At 67.0% G+C, this 9,906-nt stretch overlaps 1 protein-coding gene and 1 long non-coding RNA gene across 2 annotated transcripts; one reads left to right on the forward strand and one right to left on the reverse strand.

Moving 5' to 3' along the window:
• Positions 1 to 1,304: 1,304 nt before the first annotated feature.
• ZBTB42 (zinc finger and BTB domain containing 42) lies at positions 1,305 to 5,602 on the reverse strand. Its single transcript, XM_086365053.1, has 2 exons — positions 5,430 to 5,602; positions 1,305 to 4,901 (listed from the first exon to the last, which is right to left on the reverse strand). The coding sequence occupies exon 2, from the start codon at positions 4,882 to 4,884 to the stop codon at positions 3,610 to 3,612; it is 1,275 nt and encodes a 424-aa protein (XP_086221179.1). The 5' UTR covers positions 4,885 to 4,901; positions 5,430 to 5,602; the 3' UTR covers positions 1,305 to 3,609.
• Positions 5,603 to 8,040: 2,438 nt separating this feature from the next.
• On the forward strand, positions 8,041 to 9,320 carry LOC147348859 (uncharacterized). Its single transcript, XR_015150221.1, has 2 exons — positions 8,041 to 8,371; positions 9,153 to 9,320. It is a non-coding gene; the product is annotated as an uncharacterized LOC147348859 (long non-coding RNA).
• Positions 9,321 to 9,906: the final 586 nt, after the last annotated feature.

Below are 9,906 nucleotides of genomic sequence, written 5' to 3' on the forward strand. Positions count from 1 at the left end.
CAGCTGAGGTTTGTAGGAGCGCCTGGGTTTGCCACCCACTGGCTCTGCGACTGCAGGCCAGCCAGGCCCCTCCCTTCATGTGCTTTAGGCTAGATGCTCCCCCCAGGCATGGGGGCAGCAGCTTCAATGATGGGCACGGGGGCAGAGTGTGAGCTCAGCTGGGCAGAACCGGGCTGGCAGGAGGGGTCCCGGAAGCCCATCCTGGTCAACATCCCCCTCCAGGTACCTTCTGACTGCCCTCTTGCCCTGCCCGGGTTGGCACAGCAACAGCCTCCTCTGGGTTCTGAGAAGGCCTGGGCTGAGTCACGGGCCCAGCTGGGAACAGGGCAGGGCCTCCCTGCAGGACAGTGGCTCCAGTCCAGGAGGAAGGCTCCTTGAGAAGCAGGCTGGGCTGGGCAGGGGAGGTGCAGGTGCCACCTCCCAGAAGCAAGGACGCGTGCACTCAGGGTCCGGGCTGGGAAGGCCTCAAAGGCCCAGGACCCAGTCCTCCCGGCACCAGTTCACCCGGCCAGCCTCTGGGGTCCTCTCAGCAAGCGAGGCCCCCGGACCCACCCCCTCCAGGGTCCGTCTCAGCTCTTCCTGCTGGGTGTTACGGCCAGGGACACACATCAGGCTGTGTGCCCCAGGCCCGGCGATGGGGCTCAGGGAAGCCAGTTTCAGGCCCCTGTGTGGGGAGGGGGCTGGAATGCCCATGCAGACTGCCCATCAGCCCTGCCATCAGCTGGAGCTGGCTCAGGGGTCCTAGAAACCCCAGCGGTCAAGCCTGTCCAGCCTGACTCGCCCGACCCGGTCCCACTCAGCCGTCCCGAGATCAACTGGGTGCCACAGGGTGGAGGTGGGGGTGGCGGGCGCAAGACCCCCGCCCAGCCTTGCTCGCCTCGTGAGGGTCGGTCCCGCCCAGGGGGAGGCAGGGGTGTACAAACAGGGTGTGGAGGGAGGGGAGAGGCACAGGGTGAGGGGGGGCAGATGGGGACCGCCTCTGGAGCAGGGGCCGAGACCCAGACCCAGAGGGCTGAGGGCCTCAGGAGGCAGCCTGCACCAGGTGAGGCCACGAGCCGCCTCACCAGGTCCCAGCCTGCAGCCTGCTCCCCAGGATTCGGGGTGGGGGCGAGGTCACAATCTGGGGAAAGAGGGTCCATCACCGGTACACAGCATGCTGCAGCCCCCTGCGCCCAGGAGACGCGGCAGGTGGCACCCAGGACAGGGCTCCCAGAGTGCCCACTGCACACCCGGGTCCTCCCGAAGACCAGCGGCACTTCCGACTCCCACTTGCACTGGTGTCCCCAGGAACAACCACGGCCATCTCCACCTGGGGTGGGCTTTATTACCACTGAGACGACGACGTGCACGGGGAGGAGACCGTCACAGCAGGCGGGCACATGCCAGAAGTCCTCCCGCTGAGCGCCAACGACTGTCCTCTGGGCACACGGAGGACTCCCCCCCCCACCCAGGGGCAGCGGCGCCCGAGGGGCAGGAGGCTGGGCCATCTAGGAGGGCCCCACACAGCAGGCACCCCCAGTAAGGTCTCTCTACACACGCCTCCGTGACACAATCCCACACGGTTAGTGTCTTAAATACATGTGTGTGTGTGTATGTATATATATATATATTTTATCTGAACTGTGTCAGTTGTTAAACATAAAACTGACCACTTCTCTGTACATCAACTTCACAGTAACTGTTTGCAGAAGACAATGAATCCAGTGTTGATAACTCAGGACAGGCTGGCTTCCTGCCCCAGGAAAATAAATTTCTTCCCCAGTGGAAACCCCGTGGGGAAAACCAAGGCTGAGGCTTCATCTCCCCACTGCCCGCTGGGGCGGGGGCTCGGATGCTGGTCCGGCTCGGGCCCCGCCTTTGCTGGACACAGATGCCCACACAGGCAGACTCTCTGTCTCACACCGCACACACACTCACACACACACACTCACACATGGAAATCCGATCATGGAGCACGTTACCCATGCGTGCGGTCCCACCAGCCCTTCGAGAGGTGCAGGGCCGGGAGCCAGGACACTCAGAAGCAGGGTCCCCTTCCCCCGGTTCTCTCTCTGGTCCACAGGCCAGCTTGCCCACACACCAGGAGGGCTGAGGGCCTGCTGGGGGATGGCCCCCGCCTGCCCACCTGCTGCAAAAGCCAACAGACTTCTCACTCCAGATCAGGCAAACGAATAAATACGACATCAAGTGTTGTCAGGAGCCGAGCAATAATTTAAAACTTGAACTCGGACCTCAGCACCACTTCCGGTCACAGCAGAAAGAGCCCACGCTCTGGGGAAACCAGGAGTCTGGGCGGCTCTGCCGCCTTCAAGACCCCCAGAACCTGGGGCGGCCCCACCTCTGCCCACCCACTGGGACCCAGCAGCGAGACCTGCCCAGGGAGCAGGCAGACGAGGCGGAGTGCCTCCACCAAGCACAAAATCAGCAGCCTTCTGTGTTTTAGGAGCATCAGCCTCTGCAAGCGGTGTGTGGGGTCCTGTGGCCGCTGCCTGGAGGCCACATGCCTTCCCCCGACCCTGCCCCGAGCAATGCCTGCTTTCACCCAGACGCCCCCCACTCCCCGTAGGGAAAGAAAACTCTGCCCACCCGGCTCTGATCCAAACTGCAGCCTTTGGTCCCCCTACAGCACTCTGGCAATGACCAGTAGCTCCAGGGAGACCACGATCAGGTGGAGAGATGACTTTCAGGGTCAGGCCTACCACTGACCAGGAATACTCCAGGCGGGGGGCTGCATTCCCAGCCCCCCTCGGCACCCCCCTGGGGAGGCCAGGAGGCACACTGGTCCCTGTGCTCAGGCAGGGGAGTGGCAGGGCCCAGCACCCACACACCAACATCTGGCAACCTCCAGAAGCTCCTGTATCTAGAGAAATGTTTCCAAACCCCACTCTCCGCCCTGCGTTGCGGTGTGGGCAGGATCAGAGCTCCGGAGGACCTGCCTCCCTCCCCAGCGCCCGCAACTCTGCAGCCCTCTGCCCCCAGCTGGTTCTGCTGCTGCCATCCGGGTTCCTGCTGGGGCCGCACCCCTGGGACACCAGCTGTGCCCTGAGGGCCCTGCTGGCGCTCACTGTGCCCAGGGGCGCCCCGCAGGGGTTCCCACTGCCACCCGTCAGGAGTGGTCTGTTCCGTCCGAGCTCCCGTTGGGACTCACACTGACAGCATCTGTGAGTGGGCATCCTTCACCAAGCGCAGTGCCAGGCTCACAGGGTGCCCCCAAGCCTGCCCGTGGGGTGGTCAGGAAAGCCTGGGAGGAGGGTCAGCTGGCCTCCTCTCGCTGGGGAGGCTGGGCCCTTTGGGCCCTTCGGACACTCCTTGGGACAGGCTGGAGAGAGGAGCTCACAGACTGGACGGAGTTCAGTGTCTGGTCAGGGCCGGTCCAGGGACAAGAGTGAGCTGGCACGGAGGGCCAAGTCTGGAGGAGGGCTGTCCAAGTCTGGGGCCATTTTCCCAGGGCAGCAGGGTTCCTTCTGCTGGGCCGGCCCAGCCCTGGGGGCTTCTCCTGCTGAGCTCCGGGCGTCATGTCCCTCGGCCCCTCCGCGGCCCTCACACCCCCTCGGCCCCTCCGGCGGCCCTCACGCTCCCTCGACCCCTCCGGCGGCCCCTCCGCGGCCCTCACACCAGCAGGGACTTGACCAGGCCACAGTGGAACTTGCGGACGTGGCGGTAGAGGTCCCCCGACTGCGTGAAGCGGCGCTCGCACCAGCGGCAAGCGTGCGGCTTCTCGCGTGTGTGCACCACGGCGTGGCGGCTCAGGTTGTGCGAATACTGGAAACTCTTGCCGCACTGCACACACGTGTAGGGCTTCTCGCCCGAGTGCGTGCGCTCGTGCCTCTTCAGCGTGTACGTGCAAGAGAAGGTCTTCCTGCAGAGCGGGCACGTGGGTGCCGCCCCGTCGGGTGAGAGCCGCGCGCGGCCGCCGTCCCGCTCGCGGAAGTGGGCGCTGAGGTGCGGCTGCAGCACGTGGGCGCCGGGGAACAGCTTGCCGCACAGCGGGCAGAGGCAGAGGCGCCCGCTCGGCCGCAACGCGGCCTGCAGCTCCCCCCGCTCCGCCTCGGGCCCCGGCGCCCCGCTGCCCACCCCGCCGACCGGCAGCGGCCCCAAGCCCCCGACCAGGGGCTCCGCCGCAGGAACACCGGGGGGCCGCAGGGGGCTGTGGGCGCTCCGAGGGCTGCTGCTGCCGTCCTCCCGCTCGGACTCCGAGTCTGGCTCCTCCTTCACCACTGGCTGGGCCCCGGGCTGCTTCTGGCGGCAGGGGGCGGTCTGAAGGGCGCAGGGTGGGCGGACGGGCGGCCGCCTCGGGCCGGGCTTCAGCGACAGGTCCAGGGCCCCGTCTGATTCTCCAGGCGTCTGCCAGGGGAGAGGTCCCGGCGCGGGCGGAGGGCGGGTGGCCTTTGGCCCAGCGGGAGGGAGCCTGGCCTTCAGAGAGGCTGGACAGGGCGCGGGGGCCCAGGCAGACAGAGGGCCCGGAGGCCGAACCGGTGGCTCTGCCCCAGGGGCGGGCGTCTCCGGGGGCAGCGCGCGCTCCTTCTCGCGGAGCCTGTTCTTGCAGACCTTGACGATGTCGTACATGTGCAGGTAGCTGGCGGCGGCCAGGACGTCCTCGACCGGCAGGCTGCGCAGGTCCAAGCGGCCCTCATACATGAAGTCCAGCAGACGGCCGAAGGCAGGAGCCGTAACGATGTCGCCGTTGAGCCGCACCGTGTCGCGGCTGCCCGAGGGCTGGTCCCTGTAGAAGAGATGGAAGTAGACGCTGCACGCGGCCAGCACAGCGCGGTGGGCCGGGAAGCGCGCGTCGCCCACGAGCACGGTGCAGTCGCACAGGAAGCCCAGCTCGCGCTGCTGCCTCAGGCGGCCCAGCAGCCGCCCGCCGTGCTCCGGGAACTCCATGCCGCCGCGGTCATCACCTGGGCACAAACGGGACGCCCGTGAGCGCGCCTGGAGACGCCGCGGCCGCCACTCGCCCCCCAGGCGCCCGACCAGCCCTTCCCGAGTGCGGGCAGCGCGGGGAGAGGGGCGCGGGGCGCCGCGCGCGACTGCCCGCCCGGAGCAGCCCTGGGCACCTGCCCCGAGCAGGAAAAACTCGATCGAAAGTAAACAGGAGCTGCTCCGCCGCGGGGGCGGGTCCCGGGGCGCCAGCGGAGGGGGCCGGAGCCGCGCGAACCTGCGCGCGTCTGCGCCCCGGGCGCCCCTCCCCGCGCGGGCGCCCCTGAACTTCACTCTGGGGCGGCCGCCGGCCGCGTCCCCCGACGCCCGAGTCGCCGCGCCGCCGCCGCCGCCCCTGGTCCGCGCCTCCGCGCCGCCTCCAGCTGCCGCTCGGCCCGCCAGATGCTGCCGCCGCCGCCGCCGCGGGGCCCCATTTAAGGCAGCGCGACCGCGGGGAGCGGGCCGGCAGGCGGGGCGGGCAATGCCCGGCGCCCGCCCCCCGCGCTCACCTCCGCCACCCCGAGCTCCTCTCCGGCCGCTTCCCGCGCCGCGCGCCCTCCCCGGTGCCGCCCCGGCGCGTGCGGAGCTGCGGGCAGCGCGCCCCGGCGGGGAGGGCGCGGGGACGGGGAGGGCGCCGGGCGGGGCGCGCTCCAACTTGGCTGGCCCGGCAGCACTCGCCGCTTGCCCCGCCCCGGAGAGAGCGAAACTCGGGGCGGGGGCTGGAGGGGGCGGGCCGAGGCGACTTCCCGGAGCGGCGGAACCGCTGAGGTCACCCACGCCGCCCCTTCCCTGTCCGCCCCGCCCGGCCGGGCCCCGCGCGCCGCCATCTGGGGCGCTGGGGTGGGAGGGGACGCGGGACGCGGCGGGGGAGGGGGCTCTCTCGCGATACTTGCCGCTTCATCCTCGAGGTCCCCCCCATGGGGTCCCAACTGCGCCCGTCTGTTAAGAGACCCCTTCCGAGGACCAGCTCCTCTCCCAGCCGGCGCCAGCGCCAGTCTCCCGAAGGCGCAGCCGGGACGCGCCGCCACCTCGGGGGGTGCCCGCCCTGGGATGGAGGAGGGGGCGGGGGGAGTCGTATATATTCAGAAGATGACACCCCCTTTCGTTGAAAGCCTCGTACTGAATTTAATTTAGCTGGGCCCCTTTTCCAGACGCTTGGGCGGGTTCTCAGCCTTGGTATTCCAAAACTGGGCACTCTCATCCTCTCAGCAGACCCAGCGCAGCCTCTGATGGGAGCCAGGTGCACGGAGCTCTGAGCCTTGGGGACCGTGCCGGTCCCAGAAGGCATGATGGGGTGAGGGGACTATCGCGGTGATGGAGAGAGAGGGAACTGCACCCAAAGCCCAGAGCCCGGCCGGGGGCTGGGAGGGGGGACGGGGGAGTGCTCAGGGAGAGGTGACGCCTTGAAGGGGTTGAGCTGGCCTTTCAGGCGCAAGGCCACGTGAAGGTGTGAGGGACACCTAGGTCCTGGGTTAAGGAAGGAGCCTGAGAAAAACAGAGCAATGAGCTTGGAGAGGCTGGGACCCCCGGGGCGGGGGTGACTGTTGGCTGGCAGTCTTTTCCCAGCTGCCTTTACAGAGCAGGATGGAGGCGCTGTGGACCGCTGCTCAGCTATCCCAGCCGCCCTGTTGGTTTAGTGAGGCACTCTGATTATCACACTGGTTTTGGTTCGGAAGGCGCCAGGGCCACACAGCAGGCAGTCAGTTGTTGAACCAGGATCCAAGTCCGGCAGCGTCTCCTGCATTCTCACCTGCACAGCCCAGAACCCCGGGAGATAGAGGGTGGGCAGGGGTGGGGTTCAGCGCAGTAGAAAGGAGGCCTTGACTAGAAGCAGGGGTGGTGTCGGGGGTGCTGGATTACAAAGGCAGGACCCCCGCCAGCCAGGTACACAAGGGCAAAGAGGCAGCAAGACGCGGTGGGGAGCCCCCCAGCCATGCTCTTGGGAGGCCAGGACCCCTGGGCGGGGGGGTTCCTGGCTGTGAGATGAGGGTAGGGGTGGGGCTCCAGGGGTCCTATTTAAACTCTGGTGGGCTGGGGGCCTGAAGAGTGACCAGAGGCCCTGGGGCCCACCACAGTTAGGACTTAAAGTCCGGGGGAAGGAAAGACACATTCTTATACTAAAATCTATTACTTGTTTATCTGAAATTCAGATTTCACCAGGCAGCTTGCATTTTTATTTCCTAAATTCAGCGGTCTTTGGCTTGGTACCCTGGACTTGCACTGTGCTCAGAGCCAGCAAGACTGCCCTGGCTCCCAAGGCCCAGGCACTCTGGGGACCCCTTCCTGAGGAGGTCAGCCCCTTCCTTCACTTCCACGCCCCGCCCCCACCCCAGCTTGGGCAGCTGATTTCAAGTCAGGTCAGAGTGAACCCAGAGGGGACTGCCTCTCGGAGTCTTGCTCAGAGCCCTGCCTCTACCCCCTTCCAACCTTGGGCATGACCCTTAACCTCTCCAGACCTTAATATTCTCATCTGCAAACGGGGGAGATTAACTGGAGGGCCCAGCACACGGCAAGACCCTGGGGCCTTTCGTGAGTCCTCAGGTTCCACACAAGTCTCCCCAAGAGCCCTTCCTGGCTCCTCCCCAGTCCTGTCTCTGCTCCAGCAGCACCCCCTGGGAGTGGGCCTTCTTGATCACTCCCACTCAGGTGTCCCCAGTCCCACGATCTCCTCTTGGGGCCTTCGCCTTCTCCAAGGAGCTCCCGTGTCACGTGACCCTGCCACCCAGCGCTCTCCACCGGATCCTTGCTGCTGAGACTTGGCCTGGCACAAGGCAGGGGGTGTAGTCGTGTCTCTTGAGTGAAAGCAGGGTGGAGGTGTCTGTCCAATGCCCACAGGTGCCCCATCCTGATCCTGAGTGCTCTGACGTGCCCACCTGCCCAGCCCAGGCACACAGCTCCCCAGCCAGGCCGGGGGAGAAGGCCCTGGGGTGGGCAGAGTGTCCTGGCCTGCCCTGCCTGGCTGGTGGGACAAAGGGCTCCTTGGGGCCCAGACGGAGGTCGTAGGGCACGGAGGGGGTCCACGTAGCAGCAGGCGATGCGGCCAGCGAGAGGCTGGGGGTGTGCTGGGTAGGAGTGGCTAAGGGAGGAGGGACATCACTCAGGGGAGGGGACAGGGGGAGAGGCCCCTGCGTTTTCCTGGTCCGAAGGTCTCCAGTCTTCCTGGAGTCACATCCTCCTTCGGGCCCGGGAGGGGCCACACCAGGCCACCTGAGAGGGCACCGGCAGCCAGCAGGCCTGGCCTGTGTGTCCCCGCTGTGGCTGGCGAGGCCTGAGGCACAGGGATGGCAGGAGGCTGTCGCAACGGTGGGGGCCGAACGTCACTGGACACGGCCAGCCAGGCGGCCATCTGGCCCGGGAGCTGCCTTGAGGCCCCGCCCTGCAGCTGCTGCGGAAACCAGGCAGCCCAGGCCTCGGGCCCCCGAGTCCTGCCCGAGGGCCGGCAGCTGCAGAGGTGACAGGGCATCAGGACCCTGAGCTCTAGGAGGGGCAGGTGGCCACCCTCCCCGGAGGCTGGTGCAGCAGTTTTTGTGGCCAACATCTGCCTCGGGGGCTCCTGAGCGGCCCCAGCCTCAGCCAGGGCAGCAACATTCAGCTTGGGGGGCAGTGGGCAGGAGGTGTTCTAGAGGAGAGGGGCTCTGCTTACCCTCCGGAGGCCAGAGGAGGGCACTGGGCCTGCCCGCAGAGGCTCCAGCCGTAGGGCCAGCTCCCAGCTATGCTGCAGGGCATGGCTGTGGGGCTCACCGCGTGGACACAGACCAGGCCGAGGAGGCTTGACCACCACAGAGACACTCCTGGCCAAGACACTGTCTGTCTTCTGATGGCGAGGGCGGCTGCGAGTCACCAGAGGACCCAGGAGAGGGCGCCCTCCCGGGCCCCCAGTGCCCGCCTCGAGGCCACCAGGGCTTCCCTGCCTTCTCCTTGGCATTGCCAGCCCAGGATGGGGGGGCGGGTGCAGAGGAAAGCCCTCCTGGGAGAATGGTGGGTGGGGGTGGGGGGGATGGTCCCAGAGAGGGCCCAAGGGGAGGGTTTGGGGGGGGTGAGTGCTTGTCAGGCGCCCCAGCAGCCCAGACCGGTCAGGCCTCCCCCCTGGCCCCTGCAGACAGGGGCCTGGGGGTGGACATTCAGCGCTGGGGCAGCTCGCTGGGGTGGGAGGGTGGGGGTGTCGAGGGCAGAGGCTCAGAGGTTTGCATCCTCTCCCGAAGGAGCAAGTGTCCCTGGTCCTTCTCTTTCAGACCCAAGAGGAAGGGACAGCTGCGGACGCTGCCCTGGGTGCTCAGCTGCTTGTACCTCTGACCCAGATGAAGTGTCTATACCCCACCCCTCCCAACCAGGCTAAAACTCTGACTCTGGAGGAAGAACAAAAATGTCCTCCTCCCCCAAATACACACCAACGCCAGGAAGGTAGCCCAAGTCTTTCTTTCGCGAAGGGATTGCCGTCAACTTGGAGGCCTGGGGGGTGGGGGGAGGGGCAGCTGTTGGAAAAGGTTGTGCTCAGCGGGCCCAGGGAGGGGTCGGGTGGGGGCTTGTCTGCAGCGCCATGCTGGCCCCTTCGCTGGCCCCTGGAGCCCCATGAGTGCCCGGGACCCCCAGGGACATCAGGGAGGACCCCGGGCTGCCTCCAGCTGTCACGGCCCTTTCCTGGAGCCTGTCCTCCTGCACCCCCTCTGGGGGTCTGTACCGACTCGGGGGTCCCTCCAGGCCAGGCGTGCTGAATGGCGCCCCTCCCCTGGGCCTTGGTCCCCACGTGAGGTCCCTGTTTGCTTTTGTAGTTGCCAGATGTGTGTGTGTTCCTTCTGGGGAGGGGAGCTTCTGGAAGACCCCCACCAGGAATGAGGGCCCAGCCCAGGGCCAGACCCAAGCAAGCCCTCAGCCCACGGACAGATGACTGCCCACCTTCCAGCCAGTCTCCTGCACGGCACCCCACCCGCAAGCGGCCTGCGCTAGGCAAAGGGCCTTGGACTGGGTCTGTTAGGCCCACCGTGGCCC

The sequence above is a fragment of the Bos grunniens genome, chromosome 21, assembly GCF_055505025.1.
Source record: "Bos grunniens cultivar Pamir isolate PY7600 chromosome 21, Bosgru_T2T1.0, whole genome shotgun sequence".
NCBI classification, from domain to species: domain Eukaryota; kingdom Metazoa; phylum Chordata; class Mammalia; order Artiodactyla; family Bovidae; genus Bos; species Bos grunniens.

What these genes read in the sequence shown, in the direction of transcription:
- ZBTB42 (XM_086365053.1), bottom strand. Translation starts at nt 4,884, where the DNA reads ATGGAGTTCCCGGAGCACGGCGGGCGGCTGCTGGGCCGCCTGAGGCAG.